The sequence below is a fragment of the Stenella coeruleoalba genome, assembly GCF_951394435.1.
Source record: "Stenella coeruleoalba genome assembly, chromosome: 8".
Taxonomy (NCBI): Eukaryota; Metazoa; Chordata; class Mammalia; order Artiodactyla; family Delphinidae; genus Stenella; species Stenella coeruleoalba.
In genome coordinates this window covers 33703108-33727286 of record NC_137154.1, presented here as the reverse complement: position 1 = coordinate 33727286, position 24179 = coordinate 33703108, and the positions used below count along the sequence as shown (strand labels likewise).

General features: G+C 33.8%; 1 protein-coding gene across 1 annotated transcript in view; it reads left to right on the top strand.

Annotated features, from left to right (window-relative positions):
* Positions 1 to 24179, top strand: part of GAS2 (growth arrest specific 2) — a 158347-nt gene that overhangs the window by 74749 nt on the left and 59419 nt on the right. Inside the window, exons 4-5 of the mRNA XM_079929755.1 lie at positions 5848 to 5989; positions 16779 to 16842. Of these exons, the coding sequence (XP_079785881.1) occupies positions 5848 to 5989; positions 16779 to 16842 (206 nt within the window). The remainder of the gene's footprint in view (positions 1 to 5847; positions 5990 to 16778; positions 16843 to 24179) is intronic.

Below are 24179 nucleotides of genomic sequence, written 5' to 3'. Positions count from 1 at the left end.
CATATTTGAAAGTACATTCTATATACCCTTTGGAAAAGGGAAGATATTAGTTCCTGCCAATTTCCATTTCTTCTTTTATATATCTCTTCTGTTTCATAGCTGAAATGTCTACTTGATGTGGTCAAGGGGAATATTTTATCTCAAACTTTTGTGAAGAATGGATTATTTAAACTACTAGTAAAGTAAAAAAAATAAACTACTAACATTAAATTTTCAGTTCACTGCCTATGGAGAACTAAAGATGCCATTCTCTCCATTTTTTCTAGGTTTAATAGGTGAAAGAAAATATGTATTTCTTTATTGTAATGTTACCTGGCTAAAACCTTGGGAAATAAATCAAATGCTGAAATATATTAAATCCAGGCAATGGTGAGCTTTCATGGAGCAGTTAGAAGTGTACGGGTGTAAGAGACTGAATGATTCGATTTCAACTATGTGTGAGCTCAGTTTTTTCATCTTGGAAAATGGAGATACTATTATCTACCTAATTCATGGCATTATTTTTTGAGAATTAAAGAGGATAATCTATCTGAAAGTATATGTTTTGTGTGCCTAGAGTGCGGTAAGCACTCACAATGTTAATTCATTCCTTCCCCATCTACCATAAGATTCAGAAAACAAGAAGTCAGGACTGCTTATGTGTGAAGCACTGTATTTGACACTGTGGCAGTATAATGATAAATAATATCGTGGTTCTCTAGGTGTAGATTATTTTAAGTAATATAAATAGAATTAGTCACTACTGCCCTTCTGAAGCTGTAACACCCACAACACCATAACTAGGACATACACATGCTGTACTCTGCAGCACATAAGTAAACTCTTTCTAAATGACCAACATAGTTATGCATCTCAGTAACTATATCCAGGGGAACTATTGGATTTGAGGGACTTGAAAGACATGGGGACACTATTAGTTAGAGACAAAGTAGTCAAGGGGTTAAGTATTGGACTCTCTAAACCCCCAAATAATGGCTTTACTTTCCCTGTTATGAATGCCCTAATATGATAGCCACAAGCCACATGTGGCTATTTAAGTGTAAACGGATTAAAAAGAAATAAAGTTTAAAAATTAGTCTCCAGTCACACTCACCACAGTTCAAATGCTCAATAGCCACATGCCACTAGTGGTTACTATAATGGGTAGCACAGATATGGAACATTTCTATTATCACAGAAAGTTCCATCGGAAAGCTATTTTAAAAGTGACGTTTAAGTTTAGGGCAAAGATAGAAATAAATTGTTTGCCAATCTTTTTCTGAATTCTTGTACCTGTAACAGAAGAAAAAATGAAATGTTTTCAAGAAAATATGAGAGAAGGAAATCATAGGCAATTCAATATATTTTTACTTGCATTGATGGCAGTGATGATAACTTTATTGAACACTTACTTCTACACTTGAATTATATTATTTAATTTGCACTCACACGTAGTCGATGAGATGCATTTTTTTTTTCTATGTGCGTTGAATAGAAGCTGAGAGTGAGGCACAGAAACATTAAGTATGAGACTGAGGCACAGAAACATTAAGTAATCTGTCCAAAGCACCATAGCAAGAAGGTGACATAGCTGAGTTTGAACTCAGGTAATTGAATTCCAAACCCTAGCAGGTGATTAACCTAAGAGGTAATGGATTGAATTAAAAGATTTTAGAAGTAAATTAAAAATCTTTCTTTTTATTTCAACATAATTTGGTTGTTGCTTTGAGGGAATGGGGAGGACACTTTCAGATTTCAAACCGTCCATTCTCTTGTATGTTCATCATTCAGTTCACAAGTATTAGTATAGAGGCTGAGAATATATAACTTAGGTTAATCCCGCTGAGAGATAAAAGGATAAACATTAGACTATCAATATTAGAAAAATTAACATGAAATCTAAAAAGAAATAATACGAATGAACTTGTTTGCAAGACAGAAATAGACCCACAGACATAGGAAACAAACCTGTGATTACCAGGGGGGAAGAGGGGAGAGGGATGAATTGGGAATTTGCGATTAGCATATACACACTGCTATACATAGAGCAGATAACCAACCTGCTGGATAGCATAGGGAGATATACTTAGCATTTTGTAATAACCTATAAGGGAAAAGAATCTGAAAAAGAATATGTGTGTGTGTGTGTGTGTGTGTGTGTGTGTGTGTGTGATAACTGAATCACTTGAAACTAACAACATTGTAAATCAACTACATTTCATTTTTAAAAAAAGAAAGAAAAATTAACATGTATCCTACTTGTACATGATTCTAATGTTTTATTGGTAGTCATTTCTCCTTTTGCTAACACAAAATATTGAAACCTATACCATGGAGGCTGGAGGACGGTAGCATGACTTTTACTAGTGAGTAAGCAAGCCTAAATTTCTACCGGATCTCAGCTCAGCTTGGCAACTATTCTCAACTCATTCCATATTCAGTAACTTTCGAAAACTGTTCAAAGGTTTTATTATATTTTTCAGTTATACTTTTCTTAATTTATGGGAAGCATTTTATGTGTACTATAAATTTAGTGAATTTTGAAGGCCCTGGAAACATGTCCCTTGGAGATGTAAAATCTCTAAGGCAGAGTGTTTGCTCCTGCCCTCACGTTGATTATGATCTAGTGTGAGGGGTCAAATCTAACCATTCATTCGTGTATTCATCAATCAGGTTCTGAGGACATAATATATAGCAGCATTGTCGGGAAAAACTCATCTGAGTAAATAATTAGAGATGGTATTTAAATGCCGTAGGAGTTCTTTGGAGAGTTAAGCAGTAAAGGGAAAACTAATATGGAAGTTGAGCTATATGTGGAGGTTCTCTTTTGAATCCCTAGTTCTTTACATCTGAAGTATTCCTCTCCTTATCTGTGGTCAATTTTTTAGCTATTCAAGTAGACACTGTCATAATTACTCAAGACAGCTCTCTATTCTAAACCTCTTCTTCAAGATTTTTGTGGCAAGGTGAAAGCTGATTTTATTCAGTACATCAATTTGCTTTTATTTTATTTACTGATACTAAAGAAGAGATTCAGAGCTGTCATTTTTCCTAGGATTTTCATGAGAACCAGAGAAATTAATAATTTTTTAAAAATAACAGAACTTGGAGAGATATACAGTAATTGCTAAGGTTTTTGGAACTTTATGAATATTTTTGTGTAAAATATGTCAAAAAATATTTATAAGTTCCAAAGGTATTGAGTACTGATATTATCGAATCATGTATTCTTTAATTCAAGTGAAATATGACATCTGCTCTAAGACTCTTATGTATAAATGGCACAGCAACCTTGGGAAGACTGTTGACCCTTTGATTTTTGGTTGGTATGCAGCCAGGAATAATATTGGATTCTACAAGCTATGAGCTATGTCCCTTGGTGGATTAAGTGTCAAATCAATCTAGCTTCTCTGGTGCAATCTGGATATTGTATTCTTTTTTGCCATGAAACCCATGCACCTCATGTCCTTTGGCATGCCCTTATATATGTCAAGTATTTTATAGTTCCTAGGTTATAGTTCCTGTGTGCAAGTGTGCAAACTCATTCATCAGTTTGAAGTGATTTCAGAAGGGTTTTTTTCCCCACCCAGGGATAGAGGTGGTAGATTTTAAAATGGCTTAGTGTTTGACTCTGTTTATGTTCTTTTCCTATTTGCATCATAAAGAAGCTTTACAGTCACCTCTTGAAGACTTTTTTTCAGCAGATCTTTTTGTTATGTTTTGGCTGACATGATTTACCTTATTTGATTATTTAATTGGAAAATATTGATACAATGTAAAAGTCACTCAAAATCCTACTACATATTTTGGAATTATGTAAATTAAGATACAAATGATTCTCTATGCATCAATCACCTTCCTCAAAGGTAATTACTATCAATCTGATGGATGTCCTCCTTGAATTCTTCCTAAATGAATGTTATATAAATAAATGCAATATTCATATTTATAATACAACATATTTATATGCAATTTAACTTTATATATGACCATCTATACTGTGTGTGTATGTACATATACATGCACCAGTATGTATGTGCATACACACACATCATAAAATGAAATTGTAGTGTACATATGTGTTTGCAAATTATTGGTTTCTGCTTAAGAGTATATACTGCACATTTTTATGGTCCAACACATATATATTTATCTTATTCTTTTTAAATTATTGCACAGAGTTCCACTGTATTTGTATACTTTATATTATTCAACCAGCCCTTTCTTGACACATTCTATGTCTATTTTTTTCCTATTCAGTGTTGCAACAAATATACTTGTCCATATGTTTTGAAGTAATAATACTATTATATTGCAAGATATATTTTTAGGAGTAAATTGCCAGATTTAGGGATATATGATTTTTAAGTTTAATAAATATTGACTAATTGATGTTCATGAATATTTTATAAAGGGGACATTAAACTATGCTATTTCTTATTGTTTTTTACAATTCATATAGGAAAGCATTTCTTTGAAAACCACTACTTAACCAAATTGGTTAAGGGGTATTGTTATATGTATATATAAATATATGTGTATTCATGCAAAAATTTTTTTATGTCTAAGCCTAAAACAAATTCAGTCAGCAACAAAGAGATGGATCTTTGCTATTGGACAGACACAGTCTTTGAGTGATGTAGTAACTGAATATTTTAGTTATGTAGCCATAAAATCCCTGGACAGAAAAAGCCCTAGTAATAGTTTGATGATAGTAGGCTTCACCAGTACACCAAGACCACTATTTCATTTTTTGATAACCATCTTGGTAAATGACCTCAACAATCCACAACATTTTGTTTATATTTTCTTGTTCACAGAGAATAGAGGAAATAACCTATCTGTGAATTGAAATCACAAAATGCTTCTCCCTTGATCTTTTTGCTCTCAGAGGCAAAGCTCTGTTTAGCCCAGATCATCCAAACACTTGGCTCAATCTTTCACATCACATAGAATCACATTCTGTGACTTCATGGAATGCCGTGAAAACTGGTTATATTCTATTAAAGGAAAAAACCTCACACAACTCTTTATAACATTTGGTATGGTAAGGGAGATTTCCAGGGCTAAAATTTTATGAGGCTGATAATAGAAAAGTCTATCCGGGTTCACACACTCCCTTTTCTTAAGCATTTTCTTATCCTGGAAGAGAAATGATGCAGAATGTAAACATGTTTCAAGGTCAGATAGCAGAAATCCAACCAGAATTATTTTTATATTACATAAGAGAGCAATAATCTATGGTTTAAAAGGAAATAGTCTGGAAGAATGATGGTAAAATGTTATTGTTAAAAGATAAAAAATTTTAATATTTCCTTTTCTTATATTGGTGATAGAGAATTATGGATGTTAGACAATTCTGCTGCTTTCTTTTGACTTTATAATTCTATTGTAATTTTTATTGTGTGTGCATATGTATACACATAAAAATGCAGGTGTGTGTGTTACATTTTATCTATATTCATATACTGCATTTGTGTTTCATTCTTCTTTCACAAGTGAGAAATTCATTTATACATACTTTATGAGAAATACTGACAGAATACTTAGATGAAAGAGAAGGCCAAAAAAAAAAAATAGTAGAAGAGAAAGAAAAGAGGCAATCTGAGCCAGGGAAGGGATTTATGTATGTTTACTTCTAGATACTAAAAAGGTAAGTATATGTTTACAGGCACAGATTTTCCTAGTCTCTTAATTAAGAACTAAGTTTCATTTGAGTTTCATGTCCTTTCCTATAGTTCTTCACAAACCTATTTATTGACATAAGATTGTACCAAAGCGTTTTGTTGAAATCATAAATGTACACTTAACGTGTCACTGTGATGACTGCCAGATATTCCACCAGAGTGAGATTTCTTTGTTTTTCAGAAGCTGCCCTTAAAGAAGATTCCATGCAAGGCCAGTGCACCCTCAGGATCCTTTTTTGCCAGAGACAATACAGCAAACTTCTTATCCTGGTGCCGAGATTTAGGGGTAGATGAAACATGTCTGTTTGAATCGGAAGGTTTGGGTATGTACATTTCCTTCAGAATTTTAGCTGATATAATATTAAAATTATTGTTTGTCTGTATAACTCTCAAGCCTAACTTTTTTTGTGTGATGTCATTTCATGCTTTGTTAACTTTAAAAAAAAATTGTAGTTTGTTGTAAACTTGCAGTTTTTTTGTAAACTTGAGTCTTTGAAGGTAGAAAAATTCACCCTCTTAATCTTGGTCACCTTGTGCATAAAATAACAGGAACGTTAAGTAGCAGAATCCTTTCCTGGTTAAAAATAAGTACATACAATGCAAAATTGGGGGATATTTGGAAAATGTAGGGTTAAGTTTTACCACCAGGCTCTTACTTGGGCTAGAAGGGTAGCTATATATGTTCCAGCTCTCCATCAAGAGCATTTTCGTCTTTTCACCTCTACAAAAGTATGAAAACACCATCTCTCATAAGTTCTATCTTTCTTGAAACTGATTTTTTTAGTTAGTTAAGCTTATTTTTAGTTAATGAAACTTATTTTTTAGCTAGTTAAAAATTAGGCAAACAAGCAAGAGGTTAGGATCATTGGAGACGATGGAACAAGAGACAGATACGTTAGTGCCTAGGCCTACCCAGATAATTGTGGGGTTTTTGTTTTGTTTTATGATTGAATTTTGGCAAGTCCACTTCCATACCATAGTTTTGTATTTCCTTGGGAGAAAACATACATTGGATTATTCAGTGTTTTGACATTACTTGATACCCTTAAATGTTCAAACCTTCGATATAAGATCTACCCCAGTAGAACTCTACTACGGAAAGTATTGGAATTAAAGTCCAATTCTAGTAAAGTGGAACTAAGTGAAGAAAGGAGACGTTTAGGGGGGAAAAACGCTTTGGTTCTTTTACCTGAGGCTTTAAAAAATCAATTCACAAAATCACGTAATACAAATATTAACATCACAGTAAGCTGAGCATCCTTCAGAGAGAACAAGTATACAAACTGCCTTCTGAACAATGAGAATACACTTTGCCCTGAGACCTCACAGAACAGCATTCCCCTGCTGAACCTAGGAAATTGATGGTAGAGCAGCTAAAGTCTTACTCATTTTATGTAGTTAAGGAAACTTGTATTTGTACTAAGAGGAGTTGATGTGATATGGAAATACTGTCATCAAATTTCTGAGAAGTCTCCCAACAGAGAAGAGAATAACATGAACTTAGACTAGGAGAACATTTTGTACCTGAAAGAAAAATTTAACCAGAAAAATTGCACAGAAGCATACTGTATACAACAGTGTGCTCTATGAATGCTCATTGTATATGTGAGCTTTGAGTGTTCTTACCATTTCCTCATGTCAAAGTAAAAAGAAGTTGGTGGAGGATATGTATGGATATAATTCTTTTTCAGTGCAGTGGTAATTTTACAAATAGATTTTAACTTTCATGTTTATAGGTTTATGCACGTGGATGAGTTGTGAAAAAAACCCTTGAAAGATCTAGTAAATGTCTGAGTGTGTGTCTACACACACACACACACACATTTTTATATATATAAATTTTAAAAACTCAAATCTTAGTCACAAGAAGCACACTCTTTATGTGTGGACAAATAACATCATGATTTAAAATTCTGGAGTGCCCCTGCATTGCTGAAGAACTGCCACATGGGGAAACTGCTTTATTTTTTGTTAATTTGTTTACTACACAGGTTTCCATTAAAAAAAGCATTTTTTCAGTGACTACTGTAGGCCAAGTGGACTACTAGGAGCTCTGAATGTAAATATGGTCTTGTCTCAATTTTCTTACTATTCATGAGTTCTTTTGTTAATTGAACTAACCAAACTTTCAGTTGGACTCCAAGAAGCTTGGATGGCTTTTTAAAACCCCATTCAGGTAATAAATAATACATTTTATTTTGAAACAATAAAGCATAAAGCAGCTCATGTAACAATGGTCCTGGTATATAAATACATACTCTGTAGCTTATAAAATTATGTCATGAAGAATTTTTAGATGGTCAAGTTCTTCACCCTGTTTGAAAAAAGCTGACTTTATAAACAAGAAATTTTTATATAAAAATTAAATACATGATAATTTATATGTCATAACTGTTGAGTAGTTTGTTAAAATATCTTTGATTCTGGTTACCTTCTACAGTATAACTTCACTTATACCTTGCAATTAAAATGTATTTATATAGCCAAGAAGGTTTAGTAAGACCAAATTTTCAAGGCTATAAATTTTTAAAATAATTTTGAATCCTCTCAGTACCAAACCAAATCAAATAGTTAGACTTTCTAGTTTGCTGCTCAATGAAAAGATAAATTTGAAATATCTGCTGCTCAGAATAGGGCATGAGGTGATGTACAATAGGCTCTGTGGAGATGGAAGAAGGGAGCCAATACTATAGCATTGACTTCAGGATTATTCAGAGAAAGGAAACAGCTGTACCCATAGATGTTAATGATAATCAGGAGGAAGCCCAATGAGAAATTCCATTTCCCCAGGTGGAACCCATTCTCCTTGGATTTTTCTTATTATTCGCTTGTGAGTGAGGAAGTGATTGAGCCGCTGCACTTGCAGAATTGACTTTCTTGCAACAATAATACTGTGTACTCTGCTTGATGTCTTTTCACACTTCACTTTTGAAAGGGAATTTAGGGCAAGGGTGTTTTCTTTTTTCCCTACCTCAAGATTTCATTTCAGTAGCACACAAGATGAAGAGCATCCTTTGTGTCCTGGTGTTTTGAACACCAAATAAAAGGACAAGATGCCCTGATGAAGGGGAAAAATCTGTTTGAATGAATGATAAAGTAGATCATTGTACTGAATGTGTATCAAGAGGCTTCTGTCTTTAGCTCTTCAAAGGTCTTCGCCTGCATAAAGCATTCTTATCTTTGTGGCAACTGATACGTTACCCTCTGTTGCAGTGCTTTTTTGGTACGATTATTTGCGGGAGGATCTTAATTCATGACTCACTCTATCTGTTCTCTTTCCACAACAGCTAATGACAAGAAATCTCAGTGGGTGGGGAAGGGATGCCAGGGATGAACTAGGGAGTATAGACAGCATCTTATTCCATATGCTTCTCTCGTGCTTGTCGTTTTGATTCTCGGCAGATAACTTTCTATGCCACATGACGCAATCACATACAGGGTGTAACCTTCCATTTACCTTCTAAGACATTCTTGAGAGAGAATTTTTCCTCTGTCAAACGTCAGTTCTTGGATTATAAGTTTACTAATATCTCAGAATAGTGTTTCAGAAGTGAGACAATAGAAAAATGGATAAATATCATGAACAGCTTATTCATATAAGACTTATAAAAGCCCAAAACAGAGATAAAAATGTTTGACACCTTAGTAATAAGGCAAATGCAAATAAAAACTATGAAAAATTAGTGAGGATTAACAATTTTATATTTAGTGCTGAGTATAGAGGAAAGTGGGATCTTCTATACGTTGCTGAAAAAAAACTGGAAGTTGGCATGCCTTCTTTGGAGGGCAGTTTGACATTATGTAAGGTCAGTGCTCATATCTTTTTATCAAGTTGTTCTACTTCTAAAAGTTTATTTGAAGGAAGTAAGTACAGATAAGCAATAGAATGTCCATTGAAACATTTTTTATAAGAGTAAAAAAGGGGATGAAATGAATCTATTTGGTGGTAGCTTAAACTGTAGTCATTCATAGATACCAAGCAAAAATAATATTCATAATATTTTTGAGACTAAGAATATGGGAAAATTATGATATAATATGAACATGAGGTCTCAGCATTTACATTAGTAAATATCAAAAAAAATACTATATTCAGAATCTGAAAGTAAGATAAATAGTAATTAGGTTGTAAGTAATATCATTTTCTTCTTCAGTTCTCTATTAACACACTTTAGACCGTAAACAGGTGTGGCATGTAATCTGAAACATGAACAATTTTATTTATATTAAGATAATTTGAACCAAGTTGCATAGAGATTTATTGACATCAGTATATTATACATCAGTATATTTTATATATCAATGTATTATAAGGGCTGTTTTATATTAGAACCAAATATCTATGACTTTTTCTCAATTTAAAAAAATTTTAAGTTATGAGCCCTAAAATTGATGCTCCTATATGATTTTTTTCTAGGATATTTTAAGTAGAAACTATTTCCTTAAATTAGTGATACTCTTGCATGGAGGATTTATTATTTGTAATTTACTTTAGCCCACTGATTTAGAAATTGTTAAGTTAGCTTAATTTTTTCCTCAGAGCTTTGTTTATTTTGCTTTACTTATGTACATTCCGGTGAGCTGGAAGATGGAAAAAGATAAAAGGATGGGGGAGGGAATATTTGAAAAATGCACATTTTTTTGCTTGCTGTAATTGTGTCAATATTATTATGTTATTGGATGATTATAGGATTTGGAGGCCAGTGACTATTCTTCATCTATTTCTCTGAGAAAGAATCTACTCAGCAAGAAAAGGGTTTGCTATCTGCTGTGCTAGCATGCAAATGTGTGTGATTTGTTTTTTATTTTTTGTATTTGTGTTTGCTGTGTGGCACTGTCTTCTTTTGATGCATGACTCTGAAGAGTAGTTTTATACAATTCTTTGTTCTATTGAACACTGGTCAAGCACTGACCTACCTACAGTATTGGTCTGATGTTGCACAAAAGTGAAAAGGATTGTGTGTGGATTTTTAAACATTAACATTTTCTGTTTTATACATATTGCATCAGAAAAAGAATCTATGCCTGCCTTCCAGTGTTTGATAAATCATCCCTTGGTGTTGTTGTTGTCTGTATTGAGGACTATAAGAGTATTTCTGTAGAAAAAAAGTTATATTACTTTTATTAATATTAACGTAGAATAACAACTTCAGGATACCAAATTAGCTCTGGATCATTTATATTCACATTATTTCATCCCCAGGAACAATTTATTTTAGACTTTGGCTTTTTTGACACCTGTTCTTATAAAGTACTTTATTAGCATCTTGGGTTTTTTTTTGGTTTTTTTTTTTTTGCGGTGTGTGGGCCTCTCACCGTTGTGGCCTCTCCTGCCGCGGAGCACGGGCTCCGGACGCGTAGGCCCAGCGGCCATGGTTTACACCTTGAGAGAACAAAATGTCTCCCAGTATCAAGGATTTGATGGAGTCAGGGTTGAATTAGGAAAGAGGACAGCCTTTTAGCTTTCCCAGAATCAAATTTTCACTGTGCGATATTAAATAACAATAGTTATATGCTCAATAAGGGTAGCCTAGCAGTGCACATGTGCTATCATATCTACTTTCCCAACAACCACCATTTTATAATGAAAATACTAGGTTAGGACCAAGAGAATTAAATAACTTGCCCAATATTAACAACTTCTCAGTGACCCAGCTAGGATTTGAATTCAACTTCATTAACCTTCAAAGATCATATCCCTGTGTTACAGAAAGTTATGCTTCCTATGAGTTAATTTTAGAAGTTCGTATGATGATTTCAAGTAAAAGGAAAAGTAAAATATAAATAAAAACCAAATTAGAAGAGACTCTTGACTCCTATTGCTGCTCTGAGTGATAGTGACTTAATCCATTAATTTCACATAAGGTCTGGGTGCTAGAGACAGAAAGGGCACTCCTTGCTCTGGGACATTTTTTGACTTAGTGGCAAAGGCAATTAACTATATTTTATTCTATACATCTTCCATCACTGATGAGATTATGAATGAATTCTCTTTGTTTATGTGAATTATGTGGCTGCTGTATCCTGTTTTAAATGCAAACAGTGATTCTGAGAAATTTGGATACACACACACTCAGCATTCTTGAGTTTGTGAGGTTTATTCTTGCCTGCCTTTTCTTCTCTTTAGCTTCCCTCAGATCAGTTTTAAGGCACCTAAATTTCTTTGCTATTCCTATTGCTCCCTACCTTTAAACTCAAGGATTTCTGCGTGTGACTTTCTGGGAGTGACATGATGTAGACAGCCATCCCTTTACTTTCTTGGGAGGCAACTTTTGTACCTTATAGATCCTGGTAGGTGATAAATGCCCATAATACCCATTAAGGGCTAATCCAATTCACAAATTATTTTTTCCTCCATTCATCATCATCTTCATCATCATAATCATCATCATCACCGTTATCTTAAACATTTCTAGAACATGTTCCATATATCAAATCACATTTTAATATTTTAACCAAAATAGATATAGAATTATAATTGACGTTTATTGTAATAATCATAACATTGATTAATATAATGATTCTCAAACTTTAATGTGCATATTCATCACCTGGAAACCTTGCTTTAATGTAAATTTTGCTCAATACATCTGGGGTGGGACCCAATAATTTGCATTTTTATCAGGCTCCCAGCTGATACCAATGCTACTGGTCTGTGGACCATCACTTAAGTAGCAAAAGAATAAAACCAGTTCTTCTGATATCTAGTTTAATGTCTTCTACTATGTCACTCTTTCTGAGTATGAGAATCTGTTCTCTGCTCTGGGGAGGTGGGAAGCTATTAAATTTATGATATTTTCACAATTTAATATTCAGTCAAAAATAAAAGTTTTGCAAATATTTTCTTAAATATAAATCTAAAATATAGTTTCCTTTAAAACCAAAATGAATACTATTGCCTCTAATGTATATAAACCAAATAGATAATGAAATTTTCTTATTTTCATTTTTTGTCCATCTGTTGAAACTTAATATATATAGGAAAACTATACATTCATGGTCTAATGCATTTTATCCTTGCAGATTCTGTGACGTTAAAACTCTACCCCTTGCCTTAGCAGAAGGTCTCATTTTCTATTCCTGGAGCTAGCAGCATTCCATTTGACATTTGATGCCCATGAGATTTTAACAGAATCTAGGTTATAGGATTGCCACATATTTTGAACAGGGATCTATGTTGCTTTTCCCAGAGGTGTTCTGCCTTATACTTTTCTTCGAAACAGTTTTGATTATTTAAAAAGAAGCCTCCAATGATAAGACCTTTTGCATAATAATCACCAGTGACTAGACAGCTTTTTGTTTTAAAGATAATTTGTTCAGAAGAAAGAAAGCCATAGTGATCCCCCCTTCTAACCATAACTCAAAGCAAAAGACCATATTAATATTGTAATGATAGAGTGAAAAAATGTTTCCTACCATAAACCTCAATTTAAGTATAAATTTCCTTATATTTTTGAAAAGACAAGTCAGTAAAATGTCTTTAAAATGAGTAGTACATACAACTCAACATAAAGGCTTTAGTTCAAATGCAATATACTAAAAATTGTCTTTCTAATCATCCTGACAAAAACATGCATTCATATATACAATATATAATCAACTTAGGTAACTTATTGAAAATGGGTTCATCTAAATTATTTTATTCCCAGAGATGCAGAAAAATTGACAGTAAGATGTTTAGTGTTTTATAAAATGACATGTTCTAATGTAATTGTTACTTAAGTTTTATGCTTAGCACAAACCCATAATAATGATAGGCTCTCTCCTTTATATCTGTCTATATATGCCGGCCAAATTGACCTACGTAACCTTAAATTTGATTAAATTTAGAATTAACTATTTCTGATATAATATAAATGACAAAATATTCAAAATACACTCATTATAATAACTGCTTTAAATTATACACATCTATCCATAGTAGTTTTTTTAATTCTGAAGTTTCTTCCACTGCTTAGTATGGTGGCTTACATATGACAGGTGCACAGACCAAAAAAAGCTTATAGGAAAAAAAAAGAGTGTGTTAATATTAACTAAGCTAAATGAATATAATCTTTAAGCAAATAATTTACAACAAAAATAATAATAAAGAAAGAAAAGTAACCTTGGGAATTCTTTTCTATGTGCCAAACATTGGCTAGGAATAACACGAATAATATTGTGTTAAATCCGCACAAAAATATTGCAAGATACACACCATTATTTTCCCTCAGAAAACTGAGATTTTATAATCTCCCAAAATAACAAACTAGTAAATGTTAGAGCTCACACTCAGACCCAGATCTTTGTGGCTCAAATCCCATGGTCACTATTCTCTTTCCACCTGTTAACTTTAGTTTAGAACTTTCTTGAGTGCAAAAACCAAACACAGTCACATCTCTGGTATAATGTAGATACTACTTAAAGACACTTGAATTTAATTTTATAGAATAAGGTAAGAGTGTTTGCTTTTACAATTAAATAAACTTTGACATAATTTAAATTCTTGCCTTTTCTAAATATGCTAGGTAAGATTTTAGCCTTTATTCAGTTTATTGTCACAACCATTATCATCACGACATAATTGTCATCATCCTTGATAATTTGAGACATGGTGTTTACTGAGTAATTACTCTGTTCTGTTCTTGTCATTGTGCTCTTATGCCTCTCTGCAGATTTAACTCATTCATTGCTTACAAGTCATCAAACATGGTATTTTTGGCCATTATGGATCAGGCATGATATGCCCAATATTCAAAATGCCATTAACAAGTGAGACAATATTATAGGTGTGTTTTGAAGCAATAAAGCAATTGCTTTATTAAAGATAACACTTCCAAGAAAACTGGGAAGTAAAACATCATCTTTCTATTATCATTTTCCTAAGGAATGATGCTGAGTGAGATGTTTATTTGTCTTAAATTTTATAAGCTGGTTCTGTTAAGGATATAAAAAGGAGAATCATGCAGTTACTTTTCGGTTTGCCAAATTGATTTTCTAATGAGTCCATGGTAGATTCAATATTTTAGTGTTGGCATGCAAAGGCTGTTTTAAATTGATAGCTGAATACACAATAGCAATGCATCGTACATATCACATTGTCTTTCTTACATTACCCACATTACTGTTTTCTTCAGAATGAATTTTATTTTCCATTGAATGTATCTATTGGTATTTACTTCCAATTCTTACATACTCTCAAATTAAGTACAATACGTTGATTAAAGAATCATGATAGTTGAGTCAGGTGTTGCCTTTTAGAGTTGGTGTTGACTGCATATTGGCACAGTTTGGTCAGTTCACTAATAATTTTCATATTTTAACACTGTTTCCATCACAAAATGCCTGAGATTGTATCCAAGTCTCCTTGAGCTTTAGCTACTTGCTTCACACAGCTTTCACTGAAGATGAGGGTATTAGCAGGGCCTTAAACATCTTCTTCACTTCAGCTTTCATGTATTCCTTTTTCCTGTTTGTTATTTTGTACCATGGACAGGATAAAAAAAGTCCAAATCAGAAGAAACTGATTATCTAGACAAGAAGATTGATTTTCATTTGTTTGCTTTTGTTTTATGATTTTTGTTATTCTCTGTTTGAATTTGGTGCCTATGTGATATTACAGTCCGTACATTTCATTGCACTGAAGTCGATTTAATATATCGAAAGTTGTATCATTTAGCCAGAGTCAGCTAATGGTACACTTGAAATTGGAGGTAGTAAATATCTTTGCTTTAAGGCCCTTTAGTTAAAAGTAATTTTAGACTTCCCCAACCTGGATTTTATGACAATTCACTAAGCGTTAGCTGAAACTCAAATTTATATTACCAAGAATGGAAGGATTCTGTAATTCAGATTTCCCATAATCAATTCTATTTTAATGAACATTGCTGATGATATTAGAACTTATTTTAAAAGCTTTAAAGATGACATTTTATAGCAAGATAATACATTTTTGTTTGTTTAAAGACAAGTGAAATCATATACTTTTATAATCTAAGTAAATGTATTTTTCTATTCACCACACACTCCCAACAAATTCCATTCTGGCGTCAGTGGCAGATATTGCCATCGCCATAACCTGTGGAGAGAAGGAATTAGATATTTAAGTGGGGGGAATAGAATAAAGCTGGGAAATTAAATTACTATAAAATTCTATGTTTAAGAATTGAAGCAATATTGCTATTTTTCTTAATGTTTATCAATAAGCTAGTATTTTCTTTTATCAGGATATTGTGTCTATGTAAAGACCATTCTCAATTCAATCTTTTCCCCCCAATATCTGTTGTTAGGTGCTGTATATAATAACATTTTAAAAATTCTCTAATCTTAGTTTAAAAAGAAAAAAGTATAAGCAGTACATACTCCTCTGGTAGGCTCGACAAATGCAAGTATGATTTGTCAACATTACTGAATGTGTCCAGAGCAATTGATAAAGCAGCTTTATTAAGTAATCATATTATATTAGAAAAGAAATATCAAGGCAAAGAACCATCTTCTAATTTGCTCATTTTATGGGCAAAACTGGCTGATGGTATATATTTGTACATATTTACAGAATTCAGTCCGTTGAAAGTGTTTCTTTCTAAAGTATCATTTAATCAAATTTCATTAGGAGAAGACATCAAGTTTCAGAGGGCTCACTTGACATTATTGTTTGGAGGATAACAAAGGACCGTGATGTGTAATTTTTAATCCTTATTCGTTGCATTATTTCTGCTAAAATCACTGGTGAAGATAGAGTTAGGATTTTTAAAAGACCAGACTTTGCTTCATAGTCTTATGTTTGCTGTCTGTTTTTAAGTAATCCATCAACTATTTATATCATAATTATAGCTACATGTGTTTCCAATATTGACTTACAAATATTAACTAATTGAAGAAAATATTTTCAGGGTGGGATTCCTGAGACTCATGGCTTTTAGGGAGGAAGTTGGGCAAAGAGTTTTGAAAACTGCTTTAGGACTTTAGTAAAGCTAACTGTACTGTGGGATAGGATGGTTTCTATGAATATCAGAATGAAGACTAGCTCATTTACTGGGACCATGAGCGATGAGGGAGTCCATCCTGCTCCCCATTGAGCTGCTTTACTGTCCTTTCTATTGTAAAGGTGTCCACCTTTGTCTTGTCTTTCAGTCCTCCACAAGCAACCCAGAGAAGTGTGTCTCTGTTTGCTGGAGCTTGGCCGGATTGCAGCCAGGTAGGTCATACTACTGCCGCTACTTAAGACTTGACCATCTCAGCATCCAAGCAGCTGAGAAGCTTGCTGCCTTTTCATCGCTGATGTTTAACCTAGGTGTTGAGAAGCAACTCCTTCAAATATGATCAGTATAAACATCTTGAGAGCAATTGTTCAAACTAAAACAGTGGACCACCAATATTCTTAACATCGTGGCCTTATCGTCAAAGTCACTGTGTTTAAGCATTTTCTAAATATCCTTTAATTGAATACATTTTCCTTGCAACTCTTTCTTGGGAGGCTGGGGAGGATCTTGTACATGAAATTGTATGTGACAATTATGCTTTCCTTAGTGGAAAGTCTATTCCCATTACTCTCTCTCTTTCTCAGCTCCTTCACCCCTCTCTTCCTGTTTACTCTTTAATAATTTTCAGCCTCTTCTTTTGTTCCTTTTTCCTCATTTTCCCCATTTAACATCTCATCCCTCAACTCTTTTGGTTTCTACTCCTGAGTGGATGGATAGTTTTAAAATTATTCTCCATAATTTGATTGGAAAAAGATAGAATATTATCCTTCATATGTAGAGATATCTTTGGAATCTTTTTTTTCTAGAAAAGAAAAACAAGAAGTAATTGTAGAAATCATAACTGTAGCTAAATAAGCAGGAGAAGGGACTTTATTAGCTCAGCTGACTTGATTTGGTTTCATGTCTTCTCCTTATTACATTGTAAATCCTCAAACAAGGCTTCTGACAGTTTTATAAAGCCCAAAGAATTATAAATGAAGATATAAATGTTTCAATAGATCTTGATGCAAAATAAAACTTCAGAATTAATTAGAATTCATTTCTCATCCAGATCTGATTATACTTCTAGCATTGAGATCAGATGAACCAATAAGACAAAGTAAGAGTTTGCTCTGGGTGTTAATTCTCAAAGGGAGAGCTATAAAGAAAAGAAAAGACAAGGTGAGCACATCAGCAAATTACAGCAATGGGTAGAAAACTTGTTGCCAATGAATAGCCCTTTTTTTGAGCCAGTGGAAAATTCACTGTAATCAGAAGTAACCCCAAGTTCTTTAAAACATCATAGTCAACATAATCTTAACAAATTGTTCATCAGGTATGGATTTTACTTTATCATAATAATTGGATGAGAGAGATTGTTTTAATTTTTAAAAATTTGAATTAAATAAGAATGAGGCTCCACTCAATAAGGAGTGAAAAAATTCAATTTGAGACATTTAGGGATGTCCCTACTTGCTCCCACACCTTTCCCAGCTATATTGTGTGACAGCCTCTGGAGAGGGTCCCCTTGTCTTCTGACCACTCAGGTCTCTACTACTCAGGGATAGTTCATAGTATCTGACTGTTTCTTAGGACCCCATTCCCCTTCAATGCTGTCACTTTCTTGGGTTCTGAGAGGGAGCGAGACAAAGGTACCTATTGCTTTTAGGACTCCGCTAAGCCACTCCTCTACCATGCTTAAGCCTTCTGACCTGCAGGACAAACAGCTATGAGTCAAAGGACTCAGCCTTGAGTCCTTGGGCTCAGCAGATATCCCCTAAGAAAGGTGATATTAAAAATACAGGAGGGAGGAATACACACAAAGTAAAATCTCAGTAAATGAGCTGCTGCCCCTGAAATGCTAGAGTAAAAGAAAGATTGTCTAGAGTTCCTGGGTAATAGGAGATTAGGCAGAAAACTTTTTGTTTACTTGGTTATTTTAATTATATCATTAGAATATTCTGAAATGCCAGATTCTATTTTGGTGCTTTGATAACCTAAATATGTGGATCAAACAGGCATCATGATTCTGAAAGTTGTGATAGAGGTAAAAAGGAGTGGCGCTATCTACAGAATTAGCTGGGAGTTGTCATTTCCTCTTGCTTGGTGTACATTATTTACCTATTTTCTGGATTTATTTTATTTTTTGTAATTATACTCTTTATTATCTGAACACTGTTAGGAATCTTGCTGAACTAAACATTTTAACTATGACAAGTCATCAAAGGAGAAGGCATGCTATCCAATGACAAAATTCCCGTAGGAATCACCTTTCCTCCTGCTACTGAGTCTGTCATGAATTGCACCTTGCCATCGTATATAAAACAAATTAATATCTTGGTTAATGAAAGGGAATCATAATGGCCTGGTCAGTTTGAAGGTGAAGCATTATATGAAGTGCTTTGTGTGTGTTTTTCCCCAAATATTTTAAAACTGAGATTCTGGGTTGCTCCATTTCTTTTTTTTTCTTTTTTTTGTGGTACGCAGGCCTCTCACTGTTGTGGCCTCTCCCGTTGCGGAGCACAGGCTCCAGACGCGCAGGCTCAGCGGCCATGGCTCATGGGCCCAGCCGCTCCGCGACATGTGGGATCTTCGCGGACCGGGGCACGAACCCGTGTCCCCTGTGTCGGCAGGCGGACTCTCAACCACTGCACCACCAGGGAAGCCCGATTTTTTTTTTTTTAAGCCACTTTATTGAGATACGGTTGACATACAAAAAACGCTGTACATATTTAATACAAACCACTTGATGCGTTTGGATATAAGTATACATTTATGAAACCGTCACCACAATCTATGCCATAAATATGTGTATCACCTCCAAAAGTTTCCGCTGCCTTCTTTATTATCATCATCATCATCATCATTATTATTATTATTAGTAATAAGAATGGGTGGCTACATTTCTGACCTCACTTTATGACCATGTGATAAAAGCAGAGATTATTCACATTACAAAAGAAAATTACTAATTTCACAACGCAGTGATCTAAGGATTAAGACAATACATTACAATATTCAATTTGTAAATTTTGCCTTTTATCTTCTTCACCTACTTAAGTGATGTCAAGTATTGCACACTTACCATGAAAAAGAAAAAAATATGCTAACAGATTATTCAGGGCATCACTTTTGTGTGCAGCATAAGGTTAAACAGCTGAATGCCAAATGGATAGATTGAACATTTAAGTATAAATCGATTTAAATTTCTCTCTGTACACATTTGAAGATTTTATCAAAATTTTAATGGAAGTTCAATTGTGCTTTAAAAACAGTAACCCAATAAACCCAAACATCACTACCTTAGCCCTGTGTTGAAGCATAATCGTTGAAGGAAAAAAGGGAAATTCATCATTCCATCTTATTTTACTCCTGATTTTTTCTTTAGATATATTAAACCTTTATCTAGATCATTGTATGTGTGCTTCCTCCTCCCTGTACTCCTCTATGGAGTTGAATTAAGACAGAGCTATTGAATTATTGAATTAAGACAGCATGAGACAAAACCAGAAGTGGTATTTGGAGAGCTCTCAAGAATCACATTAATTTGTACACACAGCAGATGAAGTTTGACCATAACAAAATCCTAATACAACCTTGCAAGTTTTGTGTTTTTTCCACTGATAGATGATGTTTCTTTACACTTGATTCTAAACATTTATTTCTCAAATTTACATAGATGTCATCTTAAAAGCATCAACATCACTTTAGAAATGATTCACTAAATATTTCCAATTCCCTGCTGTATTCTTTTGCCTGGGAACACTCCGTGAAGCTCCTTTGAGAGCTGTGGGGTGGGAGAATGAGACCACTTATTTTTGTTCTCATGGGTGAAACTTGCTTTTATTTTCAACTAAACAGAGCTGTCATCACTGGAGAGTGAAATCCCTCTGTTAATATTTCAGAAACCATGTCAGTTTCTGTGTGTAAAATATGCATGTTTGTCTTCTGCGAAATAAAACATTCAGCAAAAACAGGTCAATAAAAAGATCTTTTTAATGAGGGTGCTTTGATATTCATTGTTTAAAAAAGGTTACTATGAATTCAACCTTTTTTAAGACTGCAGAATTAAGATTAGCTTTATGATAAAACTAAAAAAACCTTTTGATATTTTGGTTTGGGGCTGTGATGATGAATAGTCAACATCAGAGGGAAGCTTTTTATATTTTTATTTTTGAGTGTTTTCTTCATTTTCAACAAAATTTATGACCATTCAAAAGAAATATACTTTGTGAATATTTTTGTTAGTCTCCTATTTTAATCCATGCCTTAATGAAATGTTACTTAAAAGAAAATATTCTTATACAAGGCTTATTAATTAACTCATCCTATTTAAAGAGCTTGACTCTGACTGCTAAGAATAAAATTTGTTTTCATATGAGTGAAATTTCCATCCAAATTTAAATCTATCTTTAAATAACTTTAAAACAGAATAGAAAATGGGGCAAAAACCATCTTGTAAGAATCTATAAACTATCTGTTGTATGCCTTAAGAAGGGGGATTTTCTAAACTTTATCCCTCCAACTCTAGTAAAATAGGCTCCAGATGTCTTTTCTTTGAAAATTATAGTCTAGTAAATAGTTTGAGTAAATTTTCTAGTTCAGGGCTTAGTTTAGGGGCTCAATTATTTCATCTAGACCAATCTCAAAAGCTATATCCTGTGCCAGAAAAATGAAAAGTCCCTTCTAAGATCTCATCATAAAGTTATTAACCATAAGACCATTTCCCTAGCACTATGCATTTTTGAAATGAGACCAAAAAATTTATAATATGATATTGCCCTTTCAGTATCCCCCCTACTTTCACATCACTGGGGTATACAGATGCAAAGATTTGGTTTTAGTGGATTCAGCCTTCTTGCTATCTTTAGTTTACCCTTATTCAGTTTGAAAGCAACAGTTGCCCCTTCTCCCGCAAAGCTTTGAAATCTTGTAGTTGGACAAGAATAGAAAACACTATAAATTTTTGAAAACCTTATAAACAAAATCAAAATGTAGAGTGGTATACAGTTAATCATGGAAACCAGAATGAAGCAGCCTTTTGGAGAGCAGAAAAAAGACCTACTGGTGACTAAGCTGGCTTCAGGTGCAGGCCCCCAACCCAAGGGGAATTTCGTGATTTACAGACTGTTGACACCTCCAGACAGACAGGAAGCCAATGAATCATATTGAAGTGTGTATTTCAGGACTGGCTGACTGTACCTTAAGCAGCTTGAAGTATTCAAAGGCCAATATAAGCAGAAATTTGGTGCTTAGTGTTGATTTTCTATGTAGTGGCATAGCTAATTTTCAGCATTCCCAGATAAAGAAAAATCTCCAGGGCAAAGTTTTCCATGTATGACTTTGTTACCAACTTCATTCAAATTTTGTTTTGTATTCAACATGGAGTGGAGCTTGTTGTTACTTTAATAACATATTTCTTATTTCACTTTGTTAAAAAAAAAAAAGAAAAAGAAAAAATTGTGCAACCCAACCAGCCTGCTCCTGAAAGGTGGCATGAATCCACCTACAATTACAAATGAAATCATATTTTCCAATTGACCCAATTTATACTTTCAAATATGATGTTTTCATTTATGATTGACTTTTAATTGGCTGTGAATTCTAGCATGTTAAATTCCTCTAGCTTCACTGCCCAGTTTATGTTATTATCTTGAGAACATTAAATGTAGCAAAATGTTATACCCTGTTGGAACTAAGAATTCACGTAAGTCTAGAGGAATTAAAAAGGGTTGCCTGTTGAAGTTCATCCAGCGAGTTAGCAGCAAAAATGAATTTATAACTTGTTCTGCTATGCTCCAGCACCAACATATTCCTGCCATCCTACAATTCTAGGAAAATTAATTTAAAGAAAGCCTATGGTGAGTTTTTTTGTAAAGGATACCAACAATAGTAATAATATAACAATAGTAATAACACTACATCTTAATTTTGAGGCTGTTACATAATTTCATTGGGTGGTATATTTTAAGAAGTTAAAACGTTGGCAAAAGGACCTCAATGCTGCAGTTTCCTGGTTGTGCAAGCTTTGATACATCAGTTATCAACAGCCGTCTCAGAGATGGTGCCATGTGTCAGACACTGTACTGGGAGTGTAATGGATACTGTTTTAATTCCTTCTAACTGTATTAAAACACAGGAATTAGAACTTGCATTTTACAGTGAACTAAAACTGAGACTCAGAAATAATGTACGTCAAGATGCCCAGAAGTTCCAGACACATGGAAGACGTTCAGTAACAGTTGCTCTTTTAACTTTCTTCTTCCTCCCTCCTCCCCTCCCTCCCTCTCTCTCTCTCCTGCTACATCAGACCTCTAGGACAGGCCACTTTCATCTGTGTTTTCCTGAGAGAAAACAGACTCTTAGAGGTTAAGTGATTTGCTAAATTTAAAGAGTAGGTTAATGGCATAGTTAGCTCAAGTCTGCCTCAGGGAAGAATGATACCCAAATCTTCAAGTGAATATTACTGGTACTTGTCAACAGTAATGAGATGCTGGGTTGAGTTAAGTGTAATTAATGAGTGCTAGAAAGTTAAAAATGTATTTTAGTTTTGAATAGGGTTTAGAGTTTTCTAGAAGAACATTCTTGGGGGGTAAAACACTTATTTACATTTAATGTCGGTATGTTTTATTAAAGTGATATGCATTTAAAGGTCCAAAACAATGAAATCTAATTCATCTTTGGAGCCTGAACTCATTGTTATATGAGAATATGGAAATTTTTTGCATTCAAAAAAAGTAGCTATTAAGTATCTATTGTGTGCCATGATCTACACTGGCTGCTAGGTATGCTGTGAATCAGACAGTCTCTACTGTTATAGAGTCTGTGGTCTATTGCATGTTTCTACAAATGTCCTGTTAACTGGCTAATCTGTATAAAAGGTTTGAAATGTGATAAATAGTGCCTAAAGTCTTTTAGCTAATGATTTATGTAACTAAAAATTACTCTGTTCACTAGAGGCAGTTAGCAAAGCAGCGATTATTATTTGAGTTGTGCCAGCTTACACTGTTTTGTACTGAATTCTGATATAAGTTTTCCAGCTCTCAAAGGCCACCTGACGTGTGTGATGATGTCAGTTAAAATAACAAGCCCTTAGAACAGGATGACGATAACCTAAGCTTTTACATTTAATGATGTTTTAATATACTATTCACTCACTCTAAGGTATTAGACATATTGCCAACATATTTATTCTCTCTATATAGGTTATTTATTTTGTAGGTAGTCCACAGCCTATTTTGAAAAAATTTCCAAGTGACTTTTTCCTCTTCTTTCTAACACGTGATCACCTGATTAAAATGTCAGAGAAAACCTGAAGTAAGAAAACCTAGATTTGCATCTTTATTCTATTCCTAGCTCGTTCTATATTTCCTCTGGATCTGTTTTATTTATTCTGTAAAAATGAAAGGGTATAACTACATGAACCCAAAGATCCTTCCCAATTCTCAAATTCTGGAATTATCTTTGGCCTCCTTCACTTAGGTACAATTGATATGCATCTAGGAAACCAAACCAAATTTAAACTTAGCCTAAGAAAAATATGGGAGATTAGAATGCTCTTAACAACTACATC